This window comes from Asparagus officinalis, chromosome 9, assembly GCF_001876935.1.
Source record: "Asparagus officinalis chromosome 9, Aspof.V1, whole genome shotgun sequence".
NCBI lineage: Eukaryota > Viridiplantae > Streptophyta > Magnoliopsida > Asparagales > Asparagaceae > Asparagus > Asparagus officinalis.
The window spans coordinates 5,054,461-5,076,811 of NC_033802.1; the positions used below are offsets into that span (position 1 = coordinate 5,054,461).

At 36.8% G+C, this 22,351-nt stretch overlaps 1 protein-coding gene across 1 annotated transcript; it reads right to left on the reverse strand.

Annotated features, from left to right (window-relative positions):
- LOC109823110 (ATP-dependent DNA helicase PIF1-like) lies at positions 1,211-2,047 on the reverse strand. The gene has a single exon (XM_020389396.1). It carries the CDS (start codon positions 2,045-2,047, stop codon positions 1,211-1,213), a length of 837 nt encoding a protein of 278 aa, XP_020244985.1.

The following is a 22,351-nucleotide window of genomic DNA, read 5'->3' on the forward strand; positions in this document are numbered from 1 at the left end:
TCAGACGTAATGTTGTGCAAGCAATATATTACAAAGAATAATTTTATTTTACCTTAGCGTCAGCGAGAATTAGCTTTAGTAATTTCCCTGATCCTTATGCATTCTTGTAAGTGGCCTCTGCACTTCGAAGTATGATAACATGAATGGTCCATTCTTTCTGAAACTCCTTGAGCTGGCTTATTTAGATGTGTTGAGTTTGGCCTTCAGTAATGGTAGTCATATTTCTTGTTAATTAGATTAAAATATAAATGTTAGTTTTGAGCAATATTATAGAATATATCATAGCTTAGAAAATGAATTTATTAATTTTTGTTCCTCATAAGGTTTTGAATATTATTAACTGATAATAATGTTTGAGTGGGTAAAAAAATAAGTGAATGCCAAAGGGAAAAAAAAGTTATACAATATTGAAAATTATAAATTATAGGAATGAACATATGTAATTATTTTGATAAATTAATTACCTTTAGAATAGTTATTGTGACTTTGAAGTTCATTACATGTTTGTTGGTTGTAGGACTTCCTTGTATACCAGATTTTTTGTGTATCTTTCATCTTCTTTAAATTTTCCATCCGATATAATTAGGACTTTGGTTGTTGTCATTGAAATCCCTCGTGATAAAGCAACATATAGATGTCCATGAGAGAAAACGTGTTGAGGTAGATAGATGCCTACATGAGGAATTGTTTGTTCTTGTGATTTATTAATTGTCATTGCAAAACATAGTCGTATTGGAAATTGCTTTCGTTTGAACTTGAATGGGAACCCCTCAACTTCTGCTGAAGATAATGGTATATTTTTGGCAATAAAACTTCTTTCCCAGCATGTTGGCCCATTATGATCTTAGCATGAATTATATTACAATTAAAATCTTGACATATCATTCTTGTTCTGTTACATAGCCCATTAGTCAGATCCAGATTCCTTAATAAAATAATAGGATAATGTTTCTTTAACACCAGCTTGTGGGGTGGTAGTCCATTTGGTAGCAACGTGTTTAGGAACTCTTGCTGGTAGTGATGATTAGTGTCATCAATTGCTTCATCAAACCTGTAGAATTCTTTTGATCAAAATAGATGTGGGCAACGCTATTAGGTCATCAGCCACCGTCGGTTCATCTCCATTCCCAACTCTAAGAAGGAAGTTGCTAAATGTTGAATCTGTCCTTGCTGTCATATTCTTTGATAGCTTCAACTTTTCTATTTTGCTTCACAAATATGAGCTCACTAAACTTTCTCTAACAGTTTGTGATCTTGTTGCGCGGGGTACTACTGGTAAAACTTGTCTGAAATCCCCACCAAATACAATTACTTTGTCGCCAAATGGTTCATCTCGATCCATTATATCCCTTAATGTTCTATCTAATGTTTCAATTGCAATGTGTTTAGACATTAGAGCTTCATCCCAAATTATTAATCTAGCTATCTTAATCAGTTTTGAGGTTCCATCTTTCTTGGATATGCTACACATAGATGATTCTGTTGTTGGGATTTTTATCTTAAATCTGGAATGTGGTGCTCGGCCTCCAGGCATTATTACAGCTGCTACGCCTGATGTCACTGTAGCAAGAGCTATCATCCCATCTGATCTTACTCTGGCAAGTAGAGCACAGTATAAGAATGTCTTCCCAGTCCTTCCTGGCCCATCAATAAAGAAAATCCCACTTTTATTTGCCTGAACTCGCGATAACAAGGAAGTATATGCATTATATTGTTTAGAATTGAGTGTTGATTCAGCATTGAGGTCTTCAATTGGAATTTGCACATCGAGTTCATCTTGAATTTCTCTAGGGTATAAAATTCCTTCTGAATCAGGGTTAGGTTGAATAGGTGGTAAATCAAATTTCTTGATATCCTTTCCCATGCTGTCTAAGAAGAATTTAATGTTGCAAAGGGTGACATTTATCATTAAATTCCTTGTAGCACCAGGTTTCCTTAAGAAGTCTTCAGATAATGCGTCAAGGTATCGATCCCATAATTTATTAACATCTGCGGGCTCACAGTGAACAAGTATGGTTGCAAACAAACGGAGAAGGGTTGCTGGCATTTGAAAGATGACAGCTTCATCTAAGCATTCTCTTATGTTATTATTTGATTCCAATAAACCTAATTTCTAGGCTGATTGTTTGAATGATGTGCATTGAATTCCATCCACGATCAATAAATTCTCAAATGAGGTGGGGCATCTGATGTGAGTAAGTAAAAGTCGTAAGTAATATATTTCCCCTTCAACTGGATTAACACCATGTATACGGTCTATCACTTGTCTTTGTTTTCTTGGATTCCAACATTTTATCGTCGAACCCCAAACATAATATTCGGGAAGTTCACAATATAATAACTCTTTTCCCTAGTCTTTTTCTGGTTTTGATTTGTTTACTTCTTTAATTTTTGAGCATAGTGTAAAAAATTCTGTAAGCATTGTCTTGGAGACATGGTCCCAGCGGATGAGCTTCAATAGGTCTTGATTTTTCCAATAGGAAACAAACTGTTGATTCGGCAAGTGTAGTTGTAAGTTGATGACAGCTGGGTAGATCTCATTAAGATAAAATTTATATATTCTCCACAAAGCTTCTTGAGCCGATACCCACCTTACATCTTGAAATTTTTTGATTTCATTCACAAGTCTTCCTCCTTCATTATATTCAATGTTTACTGGTACTTTATAATGACCCTTGTATATGTATTTGTAAAGGTACTTCACTACTTTAATACATGAGCATATTTCAACATTAATGTGACAATTATAACGTGTCAGCAAATATGGATTGTATGGTATAACCCACTGATTATTAAGGAGTTTGTTGCAGACCAACATTGTTTTGTTATCTTTCCTCCTCTTATAAATTGGGTAAGCATCTTTTGCTTGCACTGATTGTGAGCTAAATTCTTGAGGATAGTGATATTTGCACTCTCCATTTTTCATGCAATTGTTCTTCATGTTCAACTCCCCACAAGATCCGTGTATCATATGTTTTTTTACCAATTCATAGAGGATCGGGTGTTTGGATGGACCTGGAATTTCCGCAGATACATACTTATCATACTGATCCGATAATGTGATCTTATGATCTCCAATAAGAATTATTAAGATATGTGCATGTGGTAGACCTCTTTTTTGAAACTCAATCACGTGAACATGTGCGGCAACTTTTCCAAAGATCTCCTTTTTTAAGAGTTGATCTTTCAAGTCTTGGAGTTTTGCTCGAAATATCCTTGAGGTTAGATCTGGCCTGTCATTATGTGTCTGACCTGGATGTAGTTACTCAGTGATCTCTTCTCATTCTGGATTACATGTCATTGTTATAAAAAGATCTGGCTTTCCAAATCGTTGTACTAATGACATTGCATCAAGGTATCTACGACACATATCTCTAGGACCACCTATGAATGATGATGGAAGCACTATTCTCTTGCCCACTTGGCATGCATTTGCTTCCCCGACAGCTACACTGTCAACAATACCTTAGAATAACTCTTCTCTGATTTCTGATTGTTTATTTCTAAAGTAATCAAGTCTTGTTGTTTTAAGATTTATGTACATATCAACAGCATATTGATGGAATAAATGACCTACTGATGTAAGTAAAATAGATTGTCGAGAGTCTCTTATCTGGAGCTTATGACAATAATAATCTCGGCGTGAGACTTTTCCGAGTTTTGGTGCCTTGACGCCTGTAAATTTAGGCGTTAAGCTATGGTCATATATAATAATATTACCAAGAATTGTGAATTTAAATTTACCTTCACTTTCTCGGTTAAATATGTCTTCTACAGATGTGAAGGTTGATGGGACTACTGAAGTCGGTATTATAGTTCTTTGTTGATTGTCAGCTCTGATATCCCTTTTATCCCTTCTTTTAATATTTTGATGTCATCCAACCTCTCCATTTGGAAAGAGTAAAGGATACTGCAGCGGATCATAACAGCCAAAATAATGTTTCACTAGATGTCTTCCTCCTGAGTGTGTATCAACAACTATCTCTCTCTCTAATGGTGCATTGTCATTATTTCCTTCAACCCAGATTGCAGCTACCTGATCTGCTGTTGGTGAGTTATAAACACGTTGATCTAGTGCAACGTTACTATTTATTAGTATCTTAAATTCTTCAAAAGATTGATAATCATTCAATTTGCGAAGGAACTTTGAATATGGGTTTCCTTGCAATATATCCATCAAGCTCTTAGTTGTGATTTCACTCATATTTGCATTGTCTAGTATTCAATCGATTTTGCAACTCATTCTCTGTATCAGAGAAGTAAAGCTAAAAGTATGAATGCTTGTTTTCTTTTGGAATTAGAGCAGGGAGATTATGATATATGTGGCCTTGTGCTCTAAATGTGAAAACTCCTTTTCTATTTGATGCTAGCTCTTTATCGAATCTGGCCCCAAACGATGTGAATGAGAAAATACTGTTGTACATTCTGGTATGGCTTCGAAACTCAATTGCCTTTGGTGATTGCATTGTATAAAGGGCATATAATTCATTTGGAATATTCACATTTGCTAGGTGGATTTCACCGTCGTGGAAGCAAAATGTTGGAGGCTCGTGTTCAAACTTTTTGGATCCACAATAGACACAAGAATTTGGAGTGTGTAGCTTATATAGTAAAGAACATACCAGTTCATGAAGAATTTTCCCTAGCACAAAATATAAATATTTAATAATCTAATTTATAAATTTATATGGCCCATTTAATAAACTATAAAGTATATCTACACCTACCTTCATGCTCATAGGCAAGTAGTAGGGCTCCACAAAATAGGTCAACTTTACGTTGTCGTTTGCCATTAATAGTATTACCAGCAAAGTCATTACTTTGTCGCTTTCTCTTATTATCTGCACTTGTCTGAATGTAATCTTTCTTCTGCTCATCACACAACCGAGAATATTTGGTTTTTTTAATTATGGGGATTGTATATTATTATAATGATATATATATATTAATGATATATACATATATATTATATAATATATATATCTAATTATATAAAATAAATATATATATATATATATATATATATATATATATATATAATTATATATATTGAGAAACTATTACGAAAATTGTACCTAATCACATCTGAATTGAGTATTAGGCTGTCCATAAATCACCCCCTACATCAACACCTATAAAATAAGCCTCTTTTAAAATTCTAGTAATCAGTGATTGATCGCTTTCTCTCTCAAGTGTATGTAGGTTGGGATTGACAACTCACTATCCAAGTCAATGGAAATTGTACCAAGTTTCTTCCATATTTCCTCTCATTCTACTCCTCCAATTGCTCTCTCTGTCTCTCTCATCTCGCTCTTCCTCTAGTCTCCTCTTCTCTCTACGTCTCTATATATATATATATATATATATATATATGTATATATATACTATATATTATATAATTAATAATATATATATATTATATATATATATATATATATACTATATACTACATATATATACTATATATTATATATACATATATAAATATATATAATATTAAGTATAATCATTTAATAATTTATTTTATTGAGTTTAATGCAAACCTTTGCTGAATCATTTAAGCGAGAAAGTGTTGTGTAGTAGTTATGTTATCCAAAAACCAGAGAATAAATTTCTACAAAGGAAAATCATATGTCATATTACCATTAATTTATGAATATGTATGAGCAATGCAGATAGTTAGACAAATTACCGTAAATTTTCATGAAATTTCAATAGTAAATGATCAACTATAATCATTAATGTCACAATTAAAAAAATTATTGATATTCTTTACTGACCTGATACTTGTAGTTATGGAATAAATCTTGAGTACAAAATTGGAATTGAGATGGTATTATCCTATAGGTAAAAAAAATTATGTGTTAGACAATAAAAAAAACTACATGAAAATTATATCAACAACAATAGGGGACAAAAGTATACAAAAAAATTATAATACACCTTAATCAAGAGAGTTTAGAATTAATTAGTCAACTCTTCTTTCTAAACAATAAGTTTGATGGTACCAACCAAGTAATCGGAAAAAATGCATTTTTTTTACAATTGTAATAAATCAGATTATATCCAAGAATAAAGAGAATAGATGAAATTAAGAAGAGCTTATACTAAAGTTTACTAATAAAACAATTTACTATAAGTAAAAGCAATTTGATTGCTTAGGAGTTAAGACATTATTTTAGCTCTAATCGAGAAGTTTCAAAGCCCACAATATTCGTAAACAGTGGGTGTAGAAATTCCACCTCATAAAACCATAAAACCATAATGTATTTGTGCAAAAGCCCACAATATTCTTGCTCAAAGTCAAGGGAGATCCCCTACCCCTGCCTCCCCGCTTCTACCTCCACCGTCAACTGCCCTCCGCCGCATTCACCGCCATCTCAGCCGCCAGCGACAGAGGACAATGACGTGGTGCCCTGGGGGCTATGTGGCGGCGATAAAGGCAACACAGCTGAGGCTCAAGACCACGTGCATCGAGGTTATGTTCAAGCGAGCGGATTTGGATCAGGACGAGAGAATTAGCGGATATGAGACTGTTGCCTTCTTCCGAGGATCGAATTTGCCCCAACATATCTGAGCGCAGGTGTGATCCTCTCTTTCTTCAGTTAAAATTTGGAGACTTGTGAAGAAATCAATCGATTTGATGTAATTTTGATTTCTGTAGTAAAAATTTAGCATTTTTAGCTTTTGGGTGATTATACTACTTTTGGAAATGATTTATGAGTTTATTTTCCTTGAATTAACACTTGTATGCCTTTTATGAATGGTAATATTGGTGGTTATTAATTTTTTCTCCCCATAAAACCATAATTTAAATATCTCAGAAGAGTTTGTAGTTGTGCAAAAGCAAGAATAGTTTACAAATCATGTGAATTTAGAGAAAAATTGTGCGCTTCAATTACCAAAAATATGTTATTATTAAAGATGAATAACAAATGTATTTGCTTCTCGAGAAGCTATGGTGCCAAAATATGTTGTATATTTCTCTATTTAAGTAGTATTTTTTGTCCTTTATTTTTATTTTTTATTTTTTTGCCTTTGTTTGGGTATGGGGAAGGTAGGGAGGGGGTGGTGGCTTCTTGTATTTAAATGAAATTAAGAAGAGCTTATATTGAAGTTTACTAATAAAACAATTTACTATAAGTAAAAGCAATTTGATTGCTTGGGAGTTAAGACACTGCTTTAGCTCTAATCAAGAAGCTTCAATATTCGCAAATCACTCAAAAGCTTTAATGTGTCACCGAATATTATCCTAATTGGTTTTTGCATTCATATCTAATGATGACTTATATATAACCAATTAGGAGTTAATGTGAAAACGGCGAAGGAATTGAGGAAGGAATTGAGAAAAACGTGAAGAATAAGCAAAACAGGCTCCACCACACCCTGGTGTGGTGTCTGGCATGAGTGTGACAGAATTTGCCCTGTCTGCCATGGGTGTGGTGTCTGCGAATCTGCCCTGTTTATCATGGGTGTGGGGTGTGCCACACCAGGGTATGGCAGACTCGTTTTTAGAATTCCAATCAGTTTGAGATTATGTTTTGTTATAAATAAAGACACGTTTTTTAGAGTTTCTTTGGCTTTGTTTAGGCTTTGATTGGAGATTGGTTTGGGGATATATGGAGCACAAAAAGAGGTATTTTTAAACTATTTGTTTAGGGTTTTATTTTGAGAGATTGAGAGCTTTGTTGGTGAGATTAGTTTGTTCCTTCGAGTGATTTATAATCTTAATTTGTACTCTTTCTCTATTAGTGAAAACCCCAATCTCCTTCTTGCCCCGTGTACGTAGGCAATTTGCCGAACCACGTAAAACTATTGTGTTTGGATTTGTTCCGTTGTTTTGATTTGTTTGGCCTTTATCTCGACATTTGTTTGATTTGGTTCTCGAAGCACGCCCGTTTGGTTGTCACGCTTCCGCGCTGCGCACAACAATTGGTATCAGAGCTCGGGCTACACTTGGGCTATTTGGAGGAGTAGATCGATTTGGGAAGCTCATCTAGGGTTTCAGTTGGTGAGAAAGGTGAGATCTTTTCAGTAAATATTCTTTCTTTTCTCGGTTTTGGATCTATTCTTCGTTTGTTTCCGCATTGGTTGTTGGTGTGTTGAGGATTATGGCCGAGAAAGAGGGAGTTGAGGGTAGTTCTTCAGGTGTGAAGACTGTCCAAAGTTTGAGTATCCACTCGATGAAGATTGACGTGGAGAAGTTCAATGGCACTAACAATTTTAGACTTTGGCAATGCGAAGTCTTGGATGCGCTCAATGCGCAGAATTTAGAAGATACGTTGGAGTTAGACGGGAAACCGGACGACATTGATGAGAAGGTTTGGAAAAAGATGAATCGGACAGCGTGTGGTGTGATTAGGTCTTGTCTCACTCAAGATCTAAAATATGATATGATGAATGAGACTTCTGCGAAGAAGATTTGGGAGGTCCTAGAGAGCAAGTACTTGATGAAGAGCGTTGAAAACCGCTTGCATTTGAAGAGGAGGCTTTATTGCTTCCAATTGAAGAAGGGGTCATCCATTAGTAATCGCATGAACCACTACACGAAGCTTCTTGCAGATTTAGCGAATGTATATGTTATTATTGAAGATGAGGATAAGGCGTTGCTATTGTTGAGTTCCTTGCCCGACGAGGAATATGAGACGTTTGTCCTTACTCTTATTAATGGGAAGGCATCTCTTTCATATAGTGAGGTCACCACTGCATTAGTGAATTACCAACTCAGGAAGAAGGACAAGGAGACTTCTATTGAGCCGGTAGCAGGGGCATTGGTTGCAAGAGTAAAGGGTCCAAACCGAGGTAGAAGGTCACATTCTAGAGGAGCACATCTTGGAATTCGTAGAAATCAGTGTGCTTTTTGTAAAGAAGATGGACATTGGAAAGCTGAATGCCCAAAGTTGAATGATCAAGCCGGGAAGAATAAGGGGAATGCTATTTAGGCTTCAGAGGTGAATGTTGTCAATGCTAGTGGCAACGATTCAGATTCGGATTCTTCGGACTACTCATTATCTGCACTGCCGTCAGTTTGTGTTGCCTACTCTATAGAGTGGATGTTGAATTCGGATGCTACATACCACATTTGCCCTAGGAGGGATTGGTTCTCTAACTTTCAGGAGTTGGAAAGAGGGGATTTCATGCTCATGGGGAATGATCACAAATGCTCTATTGGTGGTATCGGTACCGTTCGAATCAGGATGAGTGACGGGGTGATTCGGGAGTTGGTTGGAGTGAGGTTTGTTCCTCAGTTGAAGAAGAACATCATTTCACTTGGAGCCTTGGAGGCAGCAGGCTATAGGGTGACCTTGGCGGATGCACGCTTGAAGGTTATATTTGAGTCCATGATTGTGATGAAGGGCGTCAGAAATAGTAACTTATACTATTTGCTTGGGAGCACAGTGATTGATAGAGCTCTGACGACTTTATTGGATTTGGCTAGATTGTGGCATTGTTTGGTGTTGGGGTATTTGATTGGTGATGCCGTGCATAGGTTGTTGAGGAGTGCTTTGACCTGCAGATGGAAGTCCTTTGAGCACATTGGGATGAGCAAGACCGAGGTAGAGTTTGGCACTCCTATCCATCGAGCGAGGGGTCTTTCAAGAGGTGTTCAGTTAGGCATTTGGGGGCCTTCCAAGGAGGCATCATTGGGAGGTAATCGTTTTGTAGTTTTCGTAGTTGGTGATTGTTCTAGGCATTATTGGATCGCGACCAGTTCTCATTGGTATAAAGTCCTAGAAGTCAATAACAATTGGAAGAAGTGTACTGGTAGAAAGGTAACTCGTTGTTCTAGCTTTGATAGGGGTCATTTCTTGCGTTTGTGCCGAGCTCACGACAATAGGAGACACTTCATTGGTGTGGATACTTTGGGGTGACAAGATGAGATGACAGTTTCGATGGGTCGTTCCTTTCTGAAGGAGGATCGGCGTTGGTTGTCGAGCATTGGTTCTGGAGCTTCGACATATTTGGGTCATCTTAGTCACAGGTCGCCGACTGCTGCATTAGGAGTTATTGGATCTGGTGGAGCTGCTTTAGATTTTGGTTAGCGTCGGATATTTGGTTACCCAGCATTTGGTCACATCGAGGATGTGAGATTTGATCCGATTGCGCGTTTAGGATTCGGAGGCTCATTTGATTATCGTTCGGGAGCTTCTGATTTTGTTTTAAGCAGGAATATCACTTTTGACTCTCGGCAGGTGGAAAGTGTTGATCAGGTCGTTTGGATATCACAGCAGGTGGAGGGTGATGCTACTTCACGTTGGGTGGAACTTATTCCACATACTCCAGATCATACTGCGTCATTTGGGATTCCAGCTGAGGTGACACAGGTTGGGGATCATTTGATTTCGGATGCAGATGATGGATTGGTTTTGGATTTGGTTGCAGCTGATGGATATGATTTGGATACGACCATTGGTTCACCTCAGATGGAGGTGTTTGATTTGTATCAGTTTGGGGCCGCTATCAGTTGCAGATCCATTGGCGATATTGGGGAAGAGTTGCAGACTTTTCTATTTTTTTGAGGGCCTTTGGAGGACGTTTGGGTGAACTAGGTGAAGGCTTAATTCCTTGGGCAAGAGGATACGTAGGCAGTCAGTTTTGATGCAACCGATTTGGTGAGTAGATACCGACATTTGGGTGAGTGTTCGCACTCCCGTTTGGGTCTCAACTTGTGTGGATGGAGTCCGTTGTCATGAGTCCGTTGCCGTGGCGTACTGGATGCAACAAGTGAGACATTTGTTTTGGTTGGTGTCGGCTCAGTTTTGGAAAAACTTCGCCGATTTATGGTAATTGATTTTTTTTTGAATTTCTTCGGTTTTCATGCAATATTTAGAGGATTAAGAGATTTGATTGTTGCAGTTCTTCCATCTATCAAGGTAAATCTTCATATTTGATATTATTTTAATTTGGGTTTATTTGATTATATATTTTATTTGATTAAACCAAAATAGAAAACATATACCTTTTTTTACTTAATCTTATATTTAATTATCGTTTCAAATCTGATATAAATCCACTTATACGTGTGAAGCAAATAATCTATCAATAAAATTAACACATGGGTGTTGTAGTTAGTCTTCATAGACGTATACCAAGGCGTTGTAGTTAGTCTTCATAGACGTATACCTAGATTATGAAGAGAGAGGAGGAACTCACATTACAACTATGTAATTTTACGAATATTTTAAGAATATTTAATGATGAATGTAAGTAAATTAATTCGCTCAATACTTTGATTTAACCTTACAAATATGCTAGAGCACTCAGTGTTATCTATGATATAATACTACATCCATTGCGAGAACCATCCTTCTTTTGCATGAGCAATTCATTCAAACAACAAGCAAACCCTTCCAGTAATGGTTTAAATAATCATGGAAATTTTATTGTCAATAGTATTTTGTCAAGCAACAGTTGCTTTGGATAATCATGGATTATCTAGATTTTTATCAGATTATCAGTTTGTCATGTAATCATAAAATAAAATATTACCTTGATTCAAAATAATGTTTTACACACAGAATTTGCTAAGGCCCTAATAGAGATCTTGGTCCAGACATGGCCAAGCCCATAGGCGTTAAAGACAGTAATAAAGTTTTTCATATTTTTCTAGAGACTATTTACGAGTGACAAAGCCACTATTTTTCTAATTGATCCCAAACATATAAAGATATTTGGACGCTTCGCTCGTAAAACTTTTATCACTCTAAATCATATTTTTTTTCATTATATTCACACATAAAATAGTTCAACACATAAAATTTTATATCAAATATTGTCGTGGGATATAATCTAACCTATTAATCAACATCCGAAGGCATACCTTGATATTATGCAACACATTCACACGTATTAGGGCGTTGTAGTTTTGCAAGTGCACTTGAAAACGAAGGCATACCTTGATAAACATCTCTAAACTCAAAATAAACAATGAAACACAATCCTAATCAAATTCTAAGTTTTAAATTTTAAATGTTTGTACAAAGAGAACTCTAATTATGATTATTATCATATCACATGCAACACCTCATGTCTATATATAAACCAAGAAATTACACAATTTTTATAGTAACTTCATCTCCTTCAACATATATGTTTATTTTTTATTTTCATGATTATTCTTTAGTAATATTGTGTATTTGATTTAATGGTGATACCTTTCTTCTTCTTTTTTAATTTTTTTATTGTTTTTTTTTGCTATGCATGCACTTGATAAAATTTTTTATTAGACTGCTCTTTGTTTGGTGTCTAATAAGAGACAAAAGAGAGAAATTGGAGGATTTTGCGAAAGCATAGTAGGCGTGAGTTAAAACCTATGAAGATGAAAATATTTAGAGGGATAAATCAATCTGACGAGTATTACCCTTAAAAAAACATTCTTTGTCCTCTATATATGATGCAAGAAATAGAAGACAAAGAAACCATAAAATCCTAGCTACTGAGTAACAAGGCCAAATATATTTAGATCCAGGAAATAAAATGATAGTATAGTTGTCAGTTCAAGCAAGGGATGACTGTTAAAGTGATCCATAAACCAACACCAAAAGTTTAGGAACAAGAATTCTATTATTGGCTACTGATTAGCAAACAAAAACATAAGAAAATAACAGTAATTTTTTCAAGCTATATGCCAGAAACACAAAATATTGATCTCAGCAAATTCTAAAAAATCACAAAAACCAATTAAAAATCAGAATTACAAACCGGCCCTAGGTATATGAAGAAAAACGTGTTACATAGTGTGCAACGTTTGAAGGTTGAAGCACCTTAATCAAACCAACTAGACAGTGCACATCAATACCATCAAGAACAATTCCATGGTTTAGCTGGTCCCTTACATACTCTTCTTGACTGTTATCCACATTAATTCTGAAAATGCCTTCAGTCTGAAAAATCATTTAGATGATAATGAAGTTTCAGACAAAGGAGCATTAAGGTCACCTAAAGGCATTAAGTTTCAGACAGAAGTTTTAAGTTTAATCAATTAATAATTTGCAAGACACAAACCTGAAGGCCACCTTGCTCATAAAGGCGGTTTTGCATTAACAAGATATTGTTGGAACACTATTCCCTCTAGAGTCAAAGGAGCATTGCATTGATTCAGTTGACACTCCGAATACTCTCACACTACACTAAGAAATATGAGAGATAGGTCTTTATGCTAAAGAGCATGCATTGCAAACATAAATTTTCATATGCGCCTTTATGAACCCAAAAAAACACTGTCAAAGTGTGCAATGATAATAGGGTCATGATGGCCATGAACTTTCAAAGGGAAATCTTGAGTTTCCAGATCACAATAGGGTTATATCAGCCATAAATATAGGCTATAGCATGTACACTTATGCATTTATCATATACTTGGTTTTGAACACGTGCAACACACGTGGTTAAACAATAAAATTTAGTATTTTAGTTTATTTTCTTATCAAAAATTTGTTCTTTGATAAGATATTTAGTTAAATATAATTATTTTGCCTTATTGGTTTTAAAACAAATTTATGTGAACTTTGTTTTCTTTGTTACCAAATAATACGGAGAAGGGAAAATGTTTAAGGTGTCTTATGCTTAGAGGTCAATCAATCTCTGTATATATAATAAAGATTTATTCCAAAGTCAGGACATGTTACATTATTATTTAGCTAGACAGTGAATAGGTCCTATTTGTCCCACGTATCCTATTAGTCCCACATAACATAAACTTCACTTTCTCTTGGTAAATCTGTTTACATATTTATATTTCTTGTACAACATCTAATATTATTAGTTTACTAAATTAATACATAAACTAATATAGAAATTGAGATTAATAATGAAATGGAATGGACAAAATGCAGTAATTGATATCAATGCTAAACTAGAAAGGATACAAGTTAATGCTAAAAGATAATGGTCAGATTAAAGGAAAAAAATAATGGTTAGAAATTTTATAAAAAATATAAAGGATACAAGTACAGTTTTACAGTTAAGCCCCATCATACTTCCAAATTTGCATGACACCCCCTATTGATTTCCTAAATGAACCAAGGCAACTATTGCTTTAGTCTTATATCAGATATAAAGAGAAAGTACTAATGAAAAGTTACAATTTGTATACTACCTTGGATATAATCTAACTTATTAGAATTGTCAAAGAAATGCATGCTGCCCGATTATTTGGTTGGTACCATCAAACTTAATGTTTAGAAAGAAAATCGAGTTGATTAATTAATTCTAAACTCTCTTGATTAAGGTGTATTATAGTTTTTTTTTTTTGTATAATTTTGTCCCCTATTGCTGTTGATATAGTTTTCTTATGGTTTTTATTTTATTTTCTGACACATATTTTTTTACCTGTAGGATAATATCATCTCAATTCCAATTTCGTACTTAAAATTTATTCCATAATTACGAGTATCATGCTAGTAAAGAATATCAATAATTTTTACATTTTAATTGTGATAATGATTATAGGTGGTCGTTTACTATTAAATTTTCATGAAAATATACGCTAATTTGTCTAACTATCTGCATTGCGCATATGTATTCATAAATTAATGGTAATATGACATATAATTTTCCTTTGTAGAAATTTATTCTCTAGTTTTTGGATTACATAACCACTATAAAATACTTTCTCGCCTAAAGGACCTTACTCAAAATGGCTTCAAGCCAATGTTTGCATTAAACTGAATAATAAAATATTTATAAGCTATATGAACATTTTTTTAACAGAAGAGAACACTCCAATCCCCAGTATTAAAAAAACCAAATATTCTCGGTTGAGTGATAAGCAGAAGAAAGCTTACATTCAGAGGACTGTGAATAATAAGAGAAGGCGACAAAGTAATGACTCTGCTGGTAATACTATTAATAGAAAACGACAACATAAAGTTGACCTATTTTGTGGAGACCTACTACTGGCCTATGAGCATAAAGGTCGGTGTAGATATACTTTATAGTTTATTAAAAGGGTCATATAATATTATATATTAGTTTATTAAATATTTATATTTGTGCTAGGGCAAATTCTTCATGAACCGGTATGTTCTTTACTATATATCCTACGCACACCAAAGTCTTGTGTCTATTGTGGTTCCAAAAAGTTTAAACACAAGCCTCCAACATTTTGCTATCACAAGGGTGAAATTCACCTAGCAGATGTGAATATTCCAAATGAATTATATACCCTTTATACAATGCAATCAACAGAGGCAATTGAGTTTCGAAGGCACACCAGAATGTACAATAATATTTTCTTATTCACATCGTTTGGGGCAAGATTTGATAAAGAACTCGTATCAAATAGAAAAGGAGTTTTTACATTTAGAGTACAAGGCCAAATATATCATAATTTCCTTGCTCTAATTTTAAAAGAAAATAAGCCTTCATACTTTCAGCTTTACTTCTATGATACAGAGAATGAGTTGCAAAATTGATTGGGAATATTAGATAATGCAAATATGAGTGAAATCACAATGAAGAGCTTGATGGATATATTGCAAGGAAACCCATATGCAAAGTTTCTTCGAAAATTGAATGATTATCAATCTTTTGTAGAATTTAAGATACTAATAAATAATGACATTACACTAGATCAACGTGTTTACAACTCGCCAATAGCAGATCAGGTGGCTGCAATCTGGGTTGAAGGAAATAATGGCAATGCATCATTTGAGAGAGAGATAGTTGTCCATGCACACTTAGGAGGAAGACATCAAGTGAAACATTATTTTGGCTGTTATCATCCGTTGTAGTATCCCTTACTCTTTCCAAATGGAGAGGTTGGATAGCATCAAAATATTAAAAGAAAGGATAAAAGGGATATCAGAGCTTACAATCAACAAATAACTATAATAGCGACTTCAGTAGCCTCACCAACCTTCACATCTGCAGAAGATATATTTAACCGAGAAAGTGAATGTAAATTTAAATTCACAATTCTTAGTAATATTATTATATATGAGCATAGCTTAACCCTTAAATTTACAGGCGTCAAGGCACCAAAACCCGGAAAAGTCTCATGCCGAGATTATTATTATCATAAGCTCTAAATAAGAGACTCTCGACACTAATATGTTGTTGATATGTACATAAAGCTTGAAACAACAAGACTTGATTAATTTAGAAATAAACAATTAGAAATCAGAGCAGAGTTATTCCAAGGTATTGTTGAGAGTGTAGTTGCCGGGGAAACAAATGCATGCCAAGTGGGCAAGAGAATAGTGCTTCCATCGTCATTCATAGGTGGTCCTAAAGACATGCGTCGTAGATACATTGATGTAATGCCATTAGTACAATGATTGGGAAAGCCAGTTCTTTTTATAAGAATGACATGTGATCCAGAATGGGAAGAGATCACTGAGCAACTATATCCTGGTTATACCCATAATGACAGGCCAGATCTAACCTCAAGGATATTTCAAGCAAAGCTCCAAGACTTGAAAGATCAACTCTTTAAGAAGGAGATCTTTGGAAAAGTTCCCGCACATGTTCACGTGATTGAGTTTCAAAAAAGAGGACTATCACATGCACATATCTTAATAGTTCTTATTGGAGATCACAAAATCACATCATCGGATCAGTATGATAAGTATGTATCTACAGAAATTCCAGACCCCGCCCTCTTATGGTTTGTTACTTGTGCAGGGAAGTACAGCTTGCCCAAGGACCAGACATTCAAAGAGCTAGAGGACCTCCGTCAACTTAATTTACTTTCATTTGACTGTGTGATTCCATACATTAACAGCATGAGAAATGATAGTGTTGTCAAAGTAAAAACACTTAAAAATAGCATTATAAAAGGAAGATGCTAATTAAAGCCAATGAGCCAAGATGATTGGTCTATAAGTAAATTACAATGATGAAAAAGGAAAGCAATGCATTGATTTCTAATAATATTTAAATAAAAATAATAGTAAATAAAATAATTCAATTTAACATATTTAAATTCAAGATGAATCTCACTTATTTATAGTAATAAAATAAATAAAAAATATTTTGATATTTTACCACGTGCATAAAAACATACATGTTGAAGAAGATGAAGTTAGTACGAAAATTGTGTAATTTCTTAGTTTATATATAGACATGAGGTATTGTATGTGATAGGATAATAGTCATAGTTAGAGTTTTATTAGGATTTGAATTGTGTTATGAATTTATTTCATTCGGAAAATTTTATTAGAATATCAAAAGTTTTACGTGTGATAACAAATTTCTGATATAAGTTTTATGGGGAGTCGGGTGTTATTAGGATATGTCTATAGATAAGAATGCTAACAACATTAATATTAATATTATTGTGATATTAAAAGTTGTTGGAGTCTACATTCTTATTATCAAAAGTTTAATCACGAGTTCGGATAAGAATGTTATCACGAGTTCGGATATCAAAAGTCTAATCTTATTGCATGTGATAGGTATTAAAAGTTTAATCTACACATATAGGAGTATTTTTGTCTATAGAAAGATTTTCCCAAACTCGTGTTTTTAAAGGGCGTATGATTGGTCAGTTCGGGTTGACCCGTTTATAACCCAACCTGTGTAACTCGACCCATATCCATTATAAACGGGTCGGATCGGGTCGGGTTGATGGGTCAGGTCATAAATTGCCACCTCAAAATGCATCCTTCGAGTAGGAGAAAGACCCATGTTTTTGTGTGTTGTTGGAGGGGAAGCACTAAAGATGCTATCAGCTATCAGTGCAGGGATTACGAATCCTATCAAAACGCTCTGCGCTATGCACACCATTGATATGCACATGTCCACTACAGTGAGGATGTTTTGGTAATTTTCTCAACTTATGTGTGGCCGAGATGTTACCGCGTAGAACATTACTCTTGTGAGGAGTTCTGATAACCACGCATGGGGGCAGTGAAATAACCACACTACCTCCTGTTTTGCACTTTGTGCTGCTGTGAACCTCTTGTATTGTGCGGGTTCTGATAGGATCAAAAATCGAGGGGGAGGGGAGGACTGTTCTTTCTCTAATTTTTCTAGTTCATTTCATGGGCGCCTACTCTCTCCCCTATGACTGAGCATGGTTTGGTCCAAACTGAAAAAACCGACCTGAAATTAGAAGTTCGGTTCGGTTTTATTTGTAGGGCGGTTCGGGTCGGGTTGAAAACTTTTCAACCTGAACTACCCGAGCCGCCTGAATACCCATTAACCCTCAAAGCCGACTCATCCTTTAAATATCAACAACTCAACAACCCTAAAATCCCAGCCGCCACTTCCTCTCCTCAGTTATACCTTCAGCTCAAACCCTAATCTATGATCCTCCCCCACTTCACGCTCTCCATCCTCCTCTTCTTCAGCCTAGGGTTTTGCGATCTCTCCCCAGCCCCGGCCGCTACTGCAAAGGACGTCGAGTTTGGGAATGGAGCCATTCTGATCCTTTTGAAACCCTAAATTTTCACTCCGACACTCCCTGTCCAGCGCCATTTCCTCTCCAATCTCCATTTCCGCCTTCAGCGCTCGCCACTCGGCACTCTGCCGCTAGCCGCCAGCCATGGCAGGTGTTGGGTGTAAAAATTCGATCTCCCGTTTGAGGGGTCATTTGTATTTATAAGAATGGCTTATTACAAACTAAGAATCAAACATTTACAACAAAGGAGAAGGAAATGGACCTTCTTATTTAACATGGGCTCGTTGGTAGTGGTAGGACGCCTCCCTCGGTGCTCGCGCCGAGTTCACTTCCTTTGGACGATCCGATCGACGTTAGGGTTGGAGCTTCAGTATGCAGTAGAAGCTCGATTGGCTTAGTTAGACGGCCGAACAATTGCTTGATTGCTCGAAGCCTAAGTACGCCGAGATCTCAAAGTTCGGTCCTCTTCAGCTGAGGATTCGAACGGGATCACAAACAAGCTGATTGCCAAGGAGTTTGCAAAGAGCCAGGCTCGGTTCTCTTAGAGATTAAGAGAACTGATTGCCAAGGAGCGAAATAGGTTCAGTCTTGATCAAGAGTTCAAGACCCCTCTTTTGATAGCCATCGTTGGCTATTTATAGTGGAGAAGAAGCATGGCCACTCCCTCAAATTGTGGGATTGTGGTTGAGGGGGACCATAACTCCATCCCTTAAATCTTGGGATGTGACCATTAGAGGTGAGGAGAACCATACTCCCTCCCTTAGATCATGGGGAGTGGGTGTACCCACTCCCTTAAATTGTGGGGAGTGATCATTCCCATGCTGGGGCATGGTCATGAGGATAACCAATCCCTTAAATCAAGGGATTTGAATGCTCTCATGCTTCAAGTGGGCGGCTGACAGGCTAGGCGAGCTGACGGAATGCTCTCATGCTTCAAGTGGGCGGCTGACAGGCTAGGCGAGCTGGCGACCCTGCAGGTGAGCTGGCAACCCTGCAGGCAAGGTTGTACAGGCGAGGTTGTACAGGCAAGACTGTGCAGACGAGGTTGTGCAGGTGACTTGCCTTATGCTGGCGAGATTCAAGTTGTCAGGCGAGCTCAGCCTTCAAGCGAGGCTGTGCAAGCGAGCTTGTGCAGACGAGGCTGTGCAGGCGAGCTTGGATCATACAGGCGAGCTTCAAGCTATCAAGCGAGCTCTGCAGGCGAGGCTATGCAGGCGAGCTTGCCTCATGCAGGAGAGCTTCAAGCTGTCAGGCGAGCTTAGCCTTCAGGCGAGGTTGTGCAGGCGATCTTGTGCAGGCGAGCTTGTGCATGCGAGGCTGTGCAGGCAAGCTTGCCTTATGCAGGCAAGCTTCAAGCCTTCAGGCGAGCTTAGATCATGCAGGCAAGCTTCAAGCTATCAGGCGAGCTTTGCAAGCGAGGCTGTGCAGGCGAGCTTGCCTTATGTAGGTGAGCTTTAAGCCTTCGGGTGAGCTAAGCTCCTTTGCAGACGAGATTGCTCTTCAGGTGAGCTCCAGAACATGCCACGAAGGACATGTCATAGCTTTCAAATCGTAAGTTGGAATTTGACGAATTATATATAAAAATCGCCTATCTCGACGAGACGGAGCTAACCAAACCGACCTTTCACAAAATTCCCTCTAGTTTGAGAGATATCAGTATTTTTGTCTGTTTTATGAAGTTAAGTATTCAGGCGAATTTGACTCTCAAGTGGGCTTGACTTCACTCATATGGACCCTTGAGCTATTTTGCTTGTCCCAAGTTGCTATGGAGGGATAAAAGCAATTTTTATTGCCTACAATAGGTTACAAGGCCGAGGAAGACTACGATTACCTCTTCAAGATGGTTCTCATCGGCGATTTTGGAGTATGAAAGACCAATCTTCTCTCGAGGTTCACTATAAACAAGTTCAGCCTCGAATCCAAGTCCACCATCAGGGTCGAGTTTGCTACTCAAAGCTTGAATGTTGATGGAAAGGTCATCAAGGCTCAGATATGGGACATTGCTAGCCAAGAAAGGTAACATTTTGAATTATATCTATGTTCGGATTTGATTGAAGAGATTGGTTGGTGTGTTCTAATGGAGCCTTTGAGAATTGGGTTAGTGTGTGAACAAGAAATGGGAATTTAGAATGCATCTAGAACCGAACAAATAGAATCGCACCGAACTGACTTGCAAAAGTTCGTTTCAGTTTTGAAGAATGGGTGGTTCGGTTCGGTTGTTCAAAATTTGCTAAAAACCGAACTGACCGACTGTTTGCACACCCATATCCCCCCTTGCCTCACTCTTATCACCCCCTCTTTAAAAATCTCCTACCAATAACAAATCTAATTTTTATCTATCCCCTCTTCTCACCTTCCATCCTACCAAATGGTTCAAACCTATCTAAACTTGAAAATAATTTAACTATGCTTTGACTTGTTGGTTGATCTCATTTAGGATTGACTTAGTCTCTCATAATGATCGTACTAAAAATGTGGGAGTCTGCAAAATCTTAACGAATACCAGAGATTAGGTGTTCATTGAGAGCTATTTCATGAGAAAATTAAGCTCAAATTTTGAAAAGGAGAAAAAAAATCACCTTGAGAATGCTTAATTCAAGAGTTTGCAGCTGGGAGCTGCAGATTTGAGGAAACAAAGCTAACTGGTGGCTAGGTTTTATACTTGGGATCGTAGCAGAACCCTAAAAGGGGCTACATATATGGGCGAGAAGAGAAATTTGGCTTTTGGAATCATGTTTTATGTTTATAGTTGGACCTAAATGTTTCAATAAGCAATTTAGAGCATGTAAACGGTACCCTCGATCACTCAATTTACAAGGTGTGTCAACAGTTAAACTATAATAATACAAAGGCTAAATTGCACCTAAATGCCCTAAGGTGCGTCTTAACAAAGTGAGGGGTTAAGAAAAATTAACCCCTTCTTAACCCGCCAAACATAAAAAATTTACAAAATAGTTAAAGTAAATTAATCCTCTATAATTTGCTAAACACAAAAAATACAGAATGATTAAGCCAACCCCTTTAGATGAATTAAAATCAGTTAACCCCTCAAAATAAGGGGTTTACTAATACTTTTATTTAAAAGGATTAAGAATTAATCCATCTTGTTGATGTCCGAGATCACACAGTCGATCAAAGTTATCCGCTAATGATGAAGAGGGAGAGGATGAGAGATGGGGCCGACTCCTCCTCTGACTTTATGCCCGATCCTTGGACTAGGATTCCCGATCCTTCTGCATAAACAAGAAGAACGAACCTGTAAGAGGGCGGGACTTGTTTCCCACGTGGTACCTCCAACGGTCAAGTCAACTGGTGAGCTTGAGTGGGGTTTGAGGGAGAGTCTTGGGACCATTGAGGTCCTTGTAAGGGCGTACCCTTTTAGAGTTAAAAAGAAAAAAAATAGATCAAGAGAGATGAATGATCTCTAGAGTTTTATGAAGGTCCCGCCTCCCTTTTCTTACCCTGCTTCTCTCCTTTTATAGTCAATCGCCTTCGAGATAATGATCCTTGGCTCTGACTATGCACAGGAGAGCGGTTGGGAAGTGAGCGGACAGGCTGCTGAGTCATCCTTCGCTTTCCAGATGTTGGCTTACGACTAGAAGGGAAGTCATTCGAGCATAGGAGAGGATGTCTCGACTATGTTCCGGATTTGACAGATGAGACAGGGCGGAGGATAAGCTGGCTGCTTAGTCATTCTTCCTTCTACAGATGTCGGATAATGACTGGAAGGGATATCATTCTAGCACAGGAGAGGATATCTTAGTAATATATGGGAAGTGACTTGTGAGCTAGAGAAAGCTGCGTATGCACGACATTTGTCAGAGTTGAGATCTTGATGGGATCGATCAACAATGTAGTGTTGGTTGATGTATATCTGAAGGGAGCTTAGTTGGATCTTATCCCCTTAGCAGAGACAGGTCGGTTTTTGAATTGTTCCTATGACTTGCCAACTGGGCAGTCGAGCGAGCTTCTGGCTGAGTAGATTGCCGAGTAGATGGTCTAGCC